Source organism: Python bivittatus, unplaced genomic scaffold (assembly GCF_059951505.1).
Source record: "Python bivittatus isolate LINGU-HERP-01145 unplaced genomic scaffold, Pbiv_v1 ctg000330_np1212, whole genome shotgun sequence".
NCBI classification, from domain to species: Eukaryota; Metazoa; Chordata; class Lepidosauria; order Squamata; family Pythonidae; genus Python; species Python bivittatus.
Window position 1 is genome coordinate 59,305,501 of NW_028277058.1, and position 14,149 is coordinate 59,319,649.

At 39.9% G+C, this 14,149-nt stretch overlaps 1 protein-coding gene across 1 annotated transcript in view; it reads left to right on the forward strand.

Moving 5' to 3' along the window:
* The window catches only part of MKLN1 (muskelin 1), a 103,315-nt gene that overhangs the window by 16,531 nt on the left and 72,635 nt on the right, over positions 1 to 14,149 (forward strand). Inside the window, exons 2-4 of the mRNA XM_088141421.1 lie at positions 1,665 to 1,734; positions 9,601 to 9,743; positions 10,393 to 10,481. Coding sequence (XP_087997547.1) covers positions 1,665 to 1,734; positions 9,601 to 9,743; positions 10,393 to 10,481 — 302 coding nt within the window. The remainder of the gene's footprint in view (positions 1 to 1,664; positions 1,735 to 9,600; positions 9,744 to 10,392; positions 10,482 to 14,149) is intronic.

Sequence of the window (14,149 nt, forward strand, 5' to 3'; positions counted from 1 at the left end):
TGGCATTACATGAAGCTTAACAGAAGCTTACATACATGCATACCTAACCATGAAACTGTTATTTTCAGGGTAAACAGTGTTACATGAAGAGTTATGAGCAAACAAAATTGAAGGGAGAAGATAAGAAAAAATAGAGTTGTACCACTCTAAAAGAGAACCATGGACTCTGATGTAATAATATGCTGCTCATACTATGTATCTATAACATGCATAGCTGCATAGAATACAGACTATTCGGTTTTGGAAAAAGAGAAATAAAAAAGATTGGCTGGGTTGCTTGTGAATTGGCACACATATGCTTGCATCTCAGATTGATCTTTCTTTCATTTCTAACGTTATTTTAGATTGGTAAAAGCTTTTGAGTCTCAGATGCAAGAATGCATATGTATATTCCAGCTGCGCAGAAACAGTTCCAGATGACCACCTAGTTTAATATAGCTTGCCTCAAGACTGAAAATATAAATGAATACACATTTGATTCCCTGTATTTGCCTGCAATGAGTAAAGTGGTGGTTCTCTGATCTTGGAAGGCTCTTGTAAAGTAGAATTGCTGTGCTGGCAATTTCTCCTTTTTGTACTTGCAAACCCCAAGGGTGAACAAAGGCTGCCATTATACGGGTGCATACGTCAAAAAGGTGAATTTATTTGGGATACCCCTGTACTATTTCTTTCCATGTTTAAAATGCCTATTATTGGGTTATTAACAGTGCATAGCTGGGAAAAAATTAGAAGCTGTTGTATGTTGAGGAAGAGCATGAATGGAACCAAAGCTTCTTTTGGAGATGATGAGAATCGGATTGGGATGGTCAGTGGTATAAGAAGAAAAGAAATGGCTTCATGTTCATTTAGAATGGACTCTGGGAAGTATCGCTGTGGTTAGGTTTCATGAAGGAACGTACAGGAGCAAGACAATTTTTCTTCCTAATGGGGCAGGGGTATGTAATAAGCCACCGTTCTGCAATATCGGGAGTGAGCAATAGGGCTGTGCAGCGTTTCAGATTTGATTCATAAGAGTTATTCAAAATATGTGGAAGATATGACAGTTTAATGCAGTGTTTCTCAGCCTTGGCAACTTTAAGCTGTATGGACTTCAACTCCCAGAATTCCCCAGCCAGCCATTCTCCCAGAATTCTGGGAGTTGAAGTCCATACAGCTTAAAGTTGCCAAGGTTGAGAAACACTGGTTTAATGAGTTCCTGGGAGATGCTGTATTCTTGGTCTGCATATTCTGAGGTCCCTCTCCCAAATCAAACCCTAGTGAGCTGCATTAATTTTCCTGTTGACTTTTTTGGCTACCCAGATAATAAAACAGAAGAAGAAACCTCTGGTGCTGTTTATCAAGAATTCACTTTTGTACCAGAATTCCTGGCTTGTTGGTTTGTTTACATTTGTTTATGGTTGGGTTTTTTGAGGTTGTGGGGAGCTTCCCTTTTCTGATTTACCTGAGTATGGCAGGCTTTGAATCCTGATTTGGACATAACCCAGCACTGGAGATTTTCTAGCTGGTTTAATCATTCCCTGCTAACAGAGGCACCAGATAAGTATGATCAGGCAGCCTGTTATGCTTTGTTGAAATGGGACTTTCAAAAATGATTGCATATTATCAACTTTTTTTTTACATCTCTCTCTCTTTCTCTCTTTCTCTGTGTGTGTGTGTGTTTCTAGGAACATTTTAGTAGATAAGCCCAACGATCAATCTTCACGGTGGTCTTCTGAAAGCAACTACCCTCCACAGGTAAGTTTTAATTGCGCGTTGGTATTGAATCCTGATCACAGCCAACATAAAGTCATTCAGATTAATTTGAATAGATGTTACATTGTATGACCATTCGGTTTATATTAATTTTCAGTTTGAACAGTAAGTTGGTATTAAACTTGTAAATACTATCTAACTAGATCTGTGTGAGCTCTTGATGCTTATTATACAACCTTGCTCTGCCTTTAGAGCAGTGTTTCTCAACCGTGGCAACTTTAAGATGTGTGGACTTCAACTCCCAGAATTCCCCAGCCAGCATGGCTGGCTGGGGAATTCTGGGAGTTGAAGTCCACACATCTTAAAGTTGTCAAGGTTGAGAAACACTGCTTTAGAGAAAATGAGCCAGGAGTCACTGACCTTCTTACGTGGCAGGCACCTTTGCATGATTAAGAATGGTGCCGTTGGTGTCTAAAAAGAATTTAAATAATTAAAAATAAGCAAAATTACCTTGAAAGAGCACCTTGATATCATGTGAGATTTTGGACAGTTGGGATATTTTTTATAAAAAGCTTTTAAAAAATGGAGGGGAGTAAGCCCTATTTGAGAGGTTACGTATATGGTAAATCTTAGCACAAGGCATTGCTTCTCTGAATAATTGATTCTGCTGTTGTACCGCTCTTACTATTGGATGGTTTTCCTAACATTCAACTGCTTCTCTGTAACTTAAGACCATTATTCCAGGTCTTACATTATGGAACAATTATTATTTCATTTATTGTATCATATTAAATTTTTAAACTGCCTGACTCCCAGCAACTCTGGGTGGTTCACAGGTTAAAAACACACAGAACAGTAAAATAAACCATAATAAAAAAGAACAAAAGATGTCAGAAACAACCAAGCAAACCCACATTACCCAGAAGGGGGCTTAAGTCACCCTTGGCAAAGTACTGGGTGAAGAGCAGGACAGTCTTCTTCTGTGTGATGTCCTTCAGATATTTTGAAGAAGGTTGTCATATCCCCAGTCTGTTTTTTTTTTCTTGAGGCTAAACATGCCCAACTAGTCTCTTTTTTAAGACTTACGGTCTATTCCTCCATTCTTCTTTATTGCCCTTTTCTGAACGTGTTCCAGTTCCTCTGAATCCTTCTTAAAGTGTGGTTCCCACAACTGGGCCAAGTACTTCATCTGGTGACAAACCAAAGCAGAAGAAAGTAGAACTGCTACATCTCATGACTTGGGAACTAAATGTCCACTGATGTAGCCTAAAACTGTACTTACCTTTTTAGCAGCCGCATGATTTACATTCAGTTTGTAATCAACTACAATTCCAGGTTTTTCTTTAAAAATGTGTAGCATTACCAATACCCCATTCTATACCTGTCCATTTGCTTTGTATCTTAAGTGAAGAATTTACATGTGCATACATTTAACTGTTACTTTCAGCCTGTTTTTTAACCCATCAAGATGGTTTTGAGTTTTATTTCTGTCTTCTAGAATGTTAGCTGTTCCATCCAATTTTGGGTTCTCTGCAAAACTGAGAAGTATTGCTCCCGCTTCCTCAAGATTATTAACATTATTCAAGAGTACATTGCCCAGTGTTCAGTACCTCATTCTTGATGACAATTATTTGAGTATGATTTTGGCACCATTTAACTGTCATACCATTCAGCTTATCTTTAAAAGGGCACTTTATCAGGTGTTTTGTTGAAAACAAGTTATATTATGTCTAAAGCATTTCCACAATCTAGTAAGGAAATGATGTAACGAAAAATGACTTAAGATTAATCTGTCAGATGGTGTTCTTGACAAACACTGATAACTTGTAGTAATTTATCCTTTTCATGGTCTTCACAGATTTAACTCTTTATAACCTGTTGTAGAATCTTCCCGGGTATTAATGTCAGGTTGACTGGTCTATAGTTTGCTAGATCCTTTTTGAAGACAGGGACATTCTTTCTTGCCCAGTCATCCATTCCCCAGGATTCTGAAATATAACACCCAAAGGATTGCCCAGGCCATCAGCACATTTCTTTCCCCAAGATGGAATTTATTTATTTATTTATTCAATTTATATGGCTGTCTACTTGCCATGTGATTCAATTAATCTGGCCTTGGGGCTTAGAATTCTTTAAATTGATATCCTCTGACTGTGTTTCTGTCAGTCAGTTCAGTTCTGTGTCTTTATTCTGCTCTTCACAATTGCCTGATGGAATATAGATCGTCCTCTCTGAAAATACTAAGCCAGAATAAGAGAAACTCTTCCTTCTGTTACTGCCATCTTCAAAAGCTCCTTTAAGCTTCTTTTGCAGTCATATTAGCTTCTTCTCTTATCCTTTAATTTTTTTCCTCAGTGAAATTCCTTGCAATTGTGTTTTTTATATTTCATTTCTTTGGAACTCCCACCCATTTTGAGCTGCTTTTCCCATGGGATTGTACTTGTCATTGCTCTGAATTTACTGTAAGTCCAAGGGATGTGTAACTATAGTTTAAGAGAATCTAAAACTGGAGTCAGGAACTCCAGCATCATGCAGTTATTTCCTCCAATGTTCCTGCTATTTCCATTTCTTTAATTAAGTGTTCCCTATTGTTGTTTAGTCGTTAAGTCGTGTCCGACTCTTCGTGACCCCATGAACCATATTGCACCAGGCCTTCCTGTCCTTCACTGCCTCCCTGAGTTTGCTCAGTTTCATGCTCATTGCTTCAGTGATGCTATCTAACCATCTCATCCTCTGCCGTCCTCTTCTCCTTTTGCCTTCAATCTTTCCCAGCATCAGGGTCTTCTCCAAAGAGATCTCTCTTCGCATTAGGTGACCAAAATATCTGAGCTTGAGCTTCATTATCGATCCTTCCAATGAGCAATCAGGGTTGATTTCCTTTAAGATTGACTGGTTTGACCTCCTAGCAGTCCAGGGGACTCTCAAGAGTCTTCTCCAGCACCACAGTTCAAAGGCATCAATTCTTCGGCGCTCAGCCTTCTTTATGGTCCAGCTCTCACAGCCATACATTACTACTGGAAAAACCATAGCTTTGACTATGCGGATCTTTGTCGGCAAGGTGACGTCTCTGCTTTTTAATATGCTATCTAGGCTTGCCATAGCTTTCCTCCCAAGGAACAAGCGTCTTTTAATTTCATGGCTGCAGTCTCCGTCTGCGGTGCTCTTGGAGCCCAAATAAATGAAGTCTGTTACTGCTTCCATTTCTACCCCTTCTATTTGCAGGAATTGATGGGTCCAGATGCCATGATCTTAGTTTTTTTAATGTTGAGTTTCAAGCCAGCTTTTGCACTCTCCTCTTTCACCCTCATCAAGAGGCTCTTTAGTTCTTCTTCACTTTCTGCCATTAGGGTTCCCTATTGGTTAGTATCAAATCAAGGATAGCTAATTCTCTTGTGATTTCCTTTACTCACTGAAGGAGGAAGTTGTCACTAAGGCAGGTCAGAAATTTCCTGGAAGAACCATGCTCAGCAAGCTGTTTCTCAGGAGAGGTTTGAATAATTGAAGTTCCCTATCAGGGCCACTTCATGCCTTTTTAATGTATGTGCAGTTTGCTTTTCACATTTACACCCCCATTTTCTCTTTGGTTGGATGCGGAGTAGCAAACTCACAAAACGTTGTTGCTTTTAATTATTCTTCCACCTATTTAACCTAAATGGTTTCTGCATCACTGCCAAACTGAGCGATTGGAACAGGTATGAATAAGTGGAGGTTTAACTCATTTATACTTTATTTACTCCCTTCATTATTTAGAAGTACTGTAGCCCATTCATGATTTAAAGCAGAGCTGTAGTAAAATTGCACTTTGAAATAAAGGCTAGTGCTGTGACCTGGAGTGGAGACTGATAACAAAAACCAAACTGTGGTCCTTCCTTAGAGCGTGAATGGAATGGTGTGAAAGAGGAAGTATGCAGATACAATAAATGGTATTGTTTATACAACATGACTAGACAACCCGTGACCCGTTGGGTCATCGTTTCAGAGATAATTCCTTACCCAAACGGAGAAACAGAATGACCAAGGGCAAAAAAAACATGGGAGTGTGAGTGACTTGCAGTTTACTGCCAGCTTCCCCATTGACTTTGCTTGTGGGAAGCTGGCAGGGAGTGTCAGAAATCTTCCTCCCTCCCTCCCTACATACATTATAGGCTTGCGCCATTTGCCCTCCCCTCATGACCCTCACAAGAGCTCTGGTGAAGCCCCTCCTCCTCCTCCTCAGCTGACCAGCAGAACTGCCTGTCACTTTGCTACAGGGAGGTGGAACAAAGGGAGCTGCAGACTGTGAGGAAAACTGCATCTCCGCTCCCCATTCCAGCATGTCCCCAAGGGCCCCCTCCCTCGAGGGAGGAAGAGGGCTCACCTGTTGACCACTGGCATCTCCAAGCCAGCTGTACCCCAAGCCAGATGTCACCAGTAGGCATCCAGGTTGCTCCCTCATCCTTCCCTCAACACCCACAGCTGTTAAGAGATTTCAAATTTCAGTCTTGGCTCCAAAGCAGGCAATCACCACTCACCCATTGAGCCTTGCCACTAGCCAATTGGGCACAGGGGACAGAGGGATGTGGGAAAGAGGTTGGGAATACGCCCATGATGATATGACCTGGGCTGACCGTGTCGGCACAGCATCACAGTAGTGCTGAAACAGCCACAAATTCCCCAAATTTCAATCCCACAGGAGTAATGGGTCCCAGATTTTGGACGCATTCTGTAAGTTAGCCCATTTGAGGTACCTTGGTTCAAAAATTTTTGCCCTATGACCCACCATTTCACCCTGTTGAAGGTTACAGACATGAGAGTTTTAGTAGTATATAGATAGATGATGGTTGAAAGAGGAAGTATGCAGATACAATAAATGGTATTTTTTATAGAACATGATGATGGCAAATAGCAGGATATAATTCTTATGCTGTGAAGGAATGCAGGGGCACCAGTGTAAGGTCACCCCCCCATCCCCCCAATCACTTATCAAAGGCATTCCAGTATAAGGATCATGCTGTGATTTACAATATTTTCTTTATCTTTCCTATGTAGCATAACCAACCAAATGTATATACAGGTAGTCCTCAATTAACAGCAGTAATTGGGATTGGAATTTCTACCGCTAAGTGATGTGGTTGTAAAGCGTGAAGTCATGTGACTGCATCACTTAGTGACAGCAATCCTGGCAGTCCCCACTGCCATCGTTAACCGAATCCCACCAGTCATTAGGTGAGGACCCACCCCAATCCAAGCCATTCTTGACTTGGTTCCTCCCACTCCTGAGCCCCGGTAAGGTAAGAGATTGCCTCCTCTGCCTCCTCTTGAACTCCTCCCATCTACCTATCTCCCCACATCTCTATCCTTTTGGCCACCCTCTCCTCTCCAGTCCAGAACTTGTGAGGGTCATGGGGACTCATTAAGTGTTGCGACTCTGCAGTAGTGAACCCAAGGGCTGGTATTGGGGACTCTGCACGAACAAGTCTGGAAACTCTGCAGAGGTGAGTTATGTCTGCTGTGACTCTGGAAAGCGAGTCTTCGGGTCCTCCTCAGTCAGTCAATTCCTCCTCTCTTGCTCTTGCTTCTGTTCCCTTTCAACAAATTATACCCTTTCATAACTATATTCCAATTAGGGGAGATTTCCCACCAGGTCTCCCTTATGCCTATTAAATTATATTCGTCTTCCTGTACGAAGAGTTCAAGCTCACCTTGTTTATTTCCAATTCTCTGGGCATTAGTGTATAGACCAGTGTCTCTCAACCTTGGCAATTTGAAGATGTCTGGACTTCAATTCCTAGAATTCCCTAGCCAAAGTGTCTGGCTGGGGATTTCTGGGAATTGAAGTCCAGACATCTTCAAGTTGTCCAGGTTGAGAAACACTAGTATAGATAATGAAAACACTCAACTTGCTGAGCTAGTATTCTTCCTGATTTTTCATTGAGTGATCAAGAGCTCCCCTCTACCCCCACCCCCCAATACAGCTATACTCCCAGCACTTTCTACACAGATATTTGCCTTTCACTGGTGATGAAAACCCAGAAGAAGCTCTTCATATCTTGTGGGCATAGCTCACCATAATCTAAAAGGAATCCTTGGATTCTTTTAGAGAACAGCTTTTTAGGCCATTTCCTACCTGGTCCCCCCCCCCCCCCCAGCTGTGCATGAACCAACTTCTGTATTCTGGTTATTTGTTTTTTTGTTGTAATACAGGAAATAATGATAATAAATAAATAATACAGGAAATAATAAAGTTTCTTTATCCGAATAGCAGCTTTAAGTTACTTGGATTCCGTGGAGTGAAAGGTCCACTTGCTTTTCTCCCTTCCTTTGCCATCTGGAATCCCAGGCTCTGATGCGCAGAACATCTCGGCTGTTGGCAGAGGTTGAGCACTAAGGAAAATGCATCTTCTAACTTAAAATTTCAGCTAAATATAACTAGCTAAGTAATCATGTTCTGTGCTTCCTCCATGCGTTTACCAGATGGTCTTTAATAGTTCCTCTTGGCAGAAATTACTCTATGGAATAGTTAGAAGTGTGATAATGAGGTATTGACATTGTCTTGAGAGTATTAAGCAATTTTTTTATTAGCCTGGAGCTTGCAAGACATCATGTGAATCTGGAGGTTTGGCCTACCAAGTCATTTTCAGATTCATGGTAACTGGCAATCTGTAGAGCAAGGAATTTCATGTTTTTTGAATGGGAAAGTCAGGCGGTAATTGTTGGGCTGCATATTCATAGGAGCACTGATGGTTGAAGAAAAGGTAATGCATCTATCTCCAAGTAGGACTATCTGCGTCTATTATGTTTCTTTTTATTGTGCAGTATGGTCCACTGATTTGTCCATGTAGAATTCCACATCTTGCAATTTATTTTGAGTCTTTATTGATTTACTATATTTATTATCATATTTCTGCTCCCATAATCTTGACAAGCCAACCCACACTGGTTTATAACCCAACACTAAACAATTACATGCTCAGTTAATGAAACATAGCATCAAACCAATACAATAAATAACGATAAAACCACAAAAAATCAGGTGCTTCATAATGAGAAGTAAGTTTTATAGGGAAGCTGAACGTTAAAGTAAGTGGAATAAAATTTCACCTTACAGATCTTTAAATTGCCACAGGGATGTATTGGGGTTATATTCAAACCTTGGGCCCTGTCAACGTACTTTGGGTTTGTTCATACATGATTTATTCAATTATTTTTTTAAAATGTAGGTATAATGTGTTTGTTTCTGTGTGTGTAAGTGTGTATAATGTAGAGACCAACCTTCACCCACAATACAGCATGCATAGTATTTAAAATAATATATAAGATAATGTAACAATAACATAAGGGTTGGAAAAAAGCATAAACAAGCCATCCAACCAGATGTAAAGAACTGTATGTATTAAAAACAAAACAACATAAGGATAACGACCATTTTCCCTAAAAGTACAAAAGGAATCCTTTCATAAATTTGTATCTAAAAAGATGATGTGTGGCAGATTTTTGGAAACATATGCATGGACCACACCTTCATTAGAGGACAAGAATTAGCTGATTAGCTCCTTGCCAGTCCCCAAGTTCCACAAAGTAATACGGAGAATTAAGTTATCCACTTAAAATAATCTATGCTTCGCTGGTGCTGGGAAAGATTGAAGGCAAAAGGAGAAGAGGACGGCAGAGGATGAGATGGTTAGATAGCATCACTGAAGCAATGAGCATGAAACTGAGCAAACTCAGGGAGGCAGTGAAGGACAGGAAGGCCTGGCGCAATATGGTTCATGGGGTCACGAAGAGTCGGACACGACTTAACGACTAAACAACAACATGCTTCGCTGGTTTCGTTTTAAAGTTCTCTTTACTTCCAGATGTTTTCGCATTGTTGTCTGACAAGGGTAAGACAAAGACCCACGTACATCTTTTCTCCTCTCCCCCTTCTAGTATTTGATCTTGAAACTTGAAAGACCAGCCGTAGTTCAGAGTATCACATTTGGAAAATACGAGAAGACTCACGTCTGTAATTTAAAAAAATTTAAAGTCTTTGGTGGAATGAATGAAGAAAACATGACTGATCTTTTGTCAAGGTAAGATGGTCATTTCCATGTCTTTGATTCCTGTCGTAAGTAGACTAAGAAAGCTGAAGGTCTGGTTTAATGTTTTTAGGAAAGAATCTCATCCTTTTGCCCGCTACTGTGTGGAGTATGTTTACCTTTTTTATATGAACCTGGCGACCCTAATGCCATAATAAACAGCAGGGAACATAAACCAAGACTTGGCCGTTTGGCTTTCAGATAACTTGTGGATGATGAGGGTCGGGATGATGATGGGAGTTCCCGTAAGGGAATTGAAAGTTGTGCCTTATTTCTGTTACCTTTGGGTTCTGCTCCATGTATTCAAAATACTGGAGATACATAGAGATTGAAAATACATAGAGATTGAAAAATGTTTCCAAATTGATTTTTGATTTATCAATGTTCAAATTAAAATTTAAGTTCCAAATTGATTTTTGATATATCGACTCTTCAAGATGTTCAAACCTGACATTCTAACTTAAATGTAGGAAGTGATGTACAGAAAAGAAAGTTGCCCTAGTTGGCAAAAGGCATGGTGGTGGCCTTCTGCTCCTTAATGGCCTTTTATAGGTGCCTGCTTATCAAATATGAAACTTGTCTACTCATTCACTTCAAATTCTTGGTCACCTTGAATAATCTTACATGTTTTTTTCCTTTACAGTGGCTTAAAGAATGACTATAACAAAGAAACATTTACTTTGAAGCATAAAATTGATGAGCAGATGTTCCCTTGTCGATTTATTAAGATAGGTAAATCTATAGTTGTTTTCCTGCCTTTTTCAGTGCTTCCATCTCTTACTCTTGCTTGTTATGATGTTGTGCTTCCTGTATTGCAGTCCCTTTCTGTCTTGGCAAATTGCTCTGTGGCATTGACTGGGAGCATCCTGCTGGCCATTTCAGTGGAGAGATTTCTTTATTTGTGTGATTGTCAATGGGATTTAGCATACAAACTAGTGATAGGACCTCAGTTTGCATTGTCTCATGACCCTTGAGCAACCAGCACCATATTGCAAATTTAAGCCTCTGGGACACTTTTCCCCAGTTTTTATCCTCCAGATAGGCTATATAGGTAGTCCTCGCTTAGCAACTGTTCATTTAGAGACTGTTATGTCACTAAAAAAAGTTATGACGATGCTAAAAGCTACTTACGACTAGTGCCGACACTTACAACCACTGCAGCCCCCCCATGGTCATATGATTGCCATTTGTGACCTTTTTTTGTTATTTTGATTCACTTAACAACCACACACTTCACTTAATGACCATGGTGTTTTGTTTAATGACCACCACAAAAATTGTAAAATCAGGTGCGGTCATGTGATGCCTCACTTAACAACTGCCCCGCTTAGTGACAAATTTTCTGGTCCCTATTGTCGTTAAGTGAGGACTACTTGTACTATAATTGCCATGTTGGGAGAGAATTCTGAGAATGCTAGTCCAACCCAGGAGGGTCTCTGGTTGCGGAAGGCTGCTTTCACACACAAGGAGGACTATGGTACTACAAAAAAAGATCCATTAGATACCATCATTTGGGGAAAGTGGGCTTCACTCTGTGATGTGTGTGAAGCAGTTAGAAAATATAAACCACTGTCTAAATAGTCACCGGAAATTGAAAAGGGGGGATAAATATTTTAAGTATTTAAGAACCTGCCTGGATATTTAGATCAGCAGAAACTCAGGTGCCTAATACAGGGAGGAGGCTCTGTGGAGCTCTATTCCTGGCTTTTAGGAAAAGGCTAGAAATGCATCTCTTTCAACAAGTTTTGAACACTTAATTTTAATTGTATTGATTTTATTGTCATATTCTGCATTTTGTTTTAATCATTGTATGCCACCTTGAATGCATATGTAAGCAGAAAAGGGGAGTATACATTTAATTAAATAAATACATGAAGAACTATTCTCTTCCTTTCCAAATAACAGTCCTAACTTGTGGTAGATGTGCAAGATCTTACTTTAGTTTAATGTGGTAAAGATAAACATCAGTAGACACTAAGGTTGCACAACCATCTCAAGGAAGCCACACGTTTCTGACCTTTCTGGGGTCTTAAGGGGGAAGTTGCATGCAAATGAGTATCTCTGTTGGAAATTTTGTGATGCAATTTTGGCAGGTGTCTTTGGGTTGAGGGATTTGGATTTGTTTAACAAAACACAGGCATCTGATTTGTTTTGCATCCTGATTGTTGGGTGGTCCTGTCTGTTAAATATGAGCTTGGAAGTTCTTCTCATCCTGAGCTAATATATCTAAGTTGCATCTGTTTTGGGTTAAGACCATTGACACGACAGGTTTGGACCCCACTAACCATCTTGTGTTATATCATGGCTATTAATTCCTTGTGCTTTTAGCCTGTTGATTCTGTTTTATATTTTTGAATGTTCATTCCTTCCCCTTTTTGTTTCTTGACTCTTTCTTGTCTGAGGCTGGAGTTTAGATTGAAAGGTCCTATTTAGAATTTAATACTACATTCAGCAGAAGCAGTAGCTTGTCAAGATAATTGGAGTGTTGAAATTTGGACTCCAGGGTAGAGGTGAATAGTTCCTCTCCTCCCCTCCCCTCCCCTCCCCTCCCCTCGAAAACACAACCGAGAATTTTTTTTATCCTTTCCTTTTCTCAGGCAATATAGGATAGACCAAGTAGACCAAGGGTTTGTGGGAGTTGAAATCAAGCTGGAGATCACCAAATTGAGAAAGGTTGCTGTAATCGAATATGAACTGCTTAAGATGCAGAGTTTTTAAAAATTCTGAAGCCATGGAAAAAAAAATTTTTTTATCCCTTTTCCCCCAGGGGAAAAAAAAAACGAAACAAAAAAAAATTGGAAATCTTTTTCTTACCACCCTTACTGTGATCTAAGTTCACCTTGCTGTTTTCAGAACTTAAAATACCATCTATAACTTGGTTTACCTACACAGTCATCACTTTGATACTTGTATTAAAATCCAAGTGTTCAGACAATCATGTTTACTAACTGAACAATTTAAAATGTTTTTAAATCTTCCTTTTGGCACACCTTTGGGTTCTTTTCATTCCTCATCCAGAGCAGATAGTCTGGCTTCTAGATAAAAAGTAAGTCATAGACTTCGGCGAGGCAGAAATGCTTCTTGCCTGTGCATTAGAGAACGGCATTTCACCGCTTGGCTTCAGCGTATTGGAATTCTGGTGCTCTGAGGTGCAGAATGAAGATGATTTATGAAGATTTATGCCACCTCGGTCATGGTGGATTCTAAGCAGTTCACAGTTTAATAATATACAGAATAAAAGTCAACTTTTTTTTTCAACGAATAGATAAAAGTCTTCGTATTACAGGTTAGTAGAAAACGTTTGGGAGCAAGAAAGTATAGCAATATAGGACTGTCTTCTTTTATTGCATTTTGTCTTACATATTTCATTGTAGTTTTTGTAGTGTCGTTGGTCTTTCCAAGAGTGTTCATTGTTTCCAGTTTTTTCAGAGAAAAAGGTTCTGGGGACCCCGATGTTTTCTTTTAATTTTTCTGTTTTTTTCGATTTCGCTTTCCATCCATTGTTCACTAGGATGGCTCTTTTGTCTAGAAATTAGTAGCCTAGCACAAGGTGGCCCAGTAATGTTCTCCTATAGCATCCGAGCCTTCTTAATTGGACATAAGCTTTCCTAGGTTCAGAGGAAATATACCTCTAGGATTGAGGGAAGCTGGACAGAGCTGACATCTTCGTGCCTTGTTCCCAAGCTTCTTCTCAAGCTTCTCCTCTTCTTTATCATTTTTGGATTAAAGAATTGACAGTACAAAACTTACATGGGGAGTAGCTGATTTCCAGGCATGTATGAGAAGGGTTCTGAATATTCAGTGGAAGTGAATATTCAGTCCTCTGGCAGAGCTCCTCCTGCAGCAGAGCTCGGTGGATTGAAGAGGAGAATTTCATTCGATCTCCCTCGAATTAAAGGGGACAAAATCGCTGCTCGTAAAATGGTTGTCAGCCTGTTGTCTTCTGATTCCACATCCTTGCATTTAAAATATTGGTACAAGGGAACGGTCCTCTTTTGCGAACTGTTTCCCATGGGCAGATTCCCCTTTTGAGCGTTCAGAGAAGCTGTTCTTTGTTACTAAGACTTGAAGAAATGGTAACAGTTCAGAAGCTTGTTTTGAGTTTCAAACCTGGTTGGTCCGATGGGAGGCGTTTTTCATCTGCTTTCTGTTTCTTGCTCTGTGAAATTGATGTGGCTGCAAAAGGTTACTATGCCTGTTGATAGATGTTTAGCTGTAGGCCAGGCTGATAATATAAGCTGAGATGTTTTACTTTTTGCCATCCTGTGGTAATAATTTGAACTGTTGGCTGGAACGCTCAGGTGCCTAGATTTATACTATCACTACATTTAAGCTTTTTTGTTTTTTAGCCAAGGGTTTCCAGGTGATTGCATGGCTGCTTTTAAGGTGTTACAGATGGA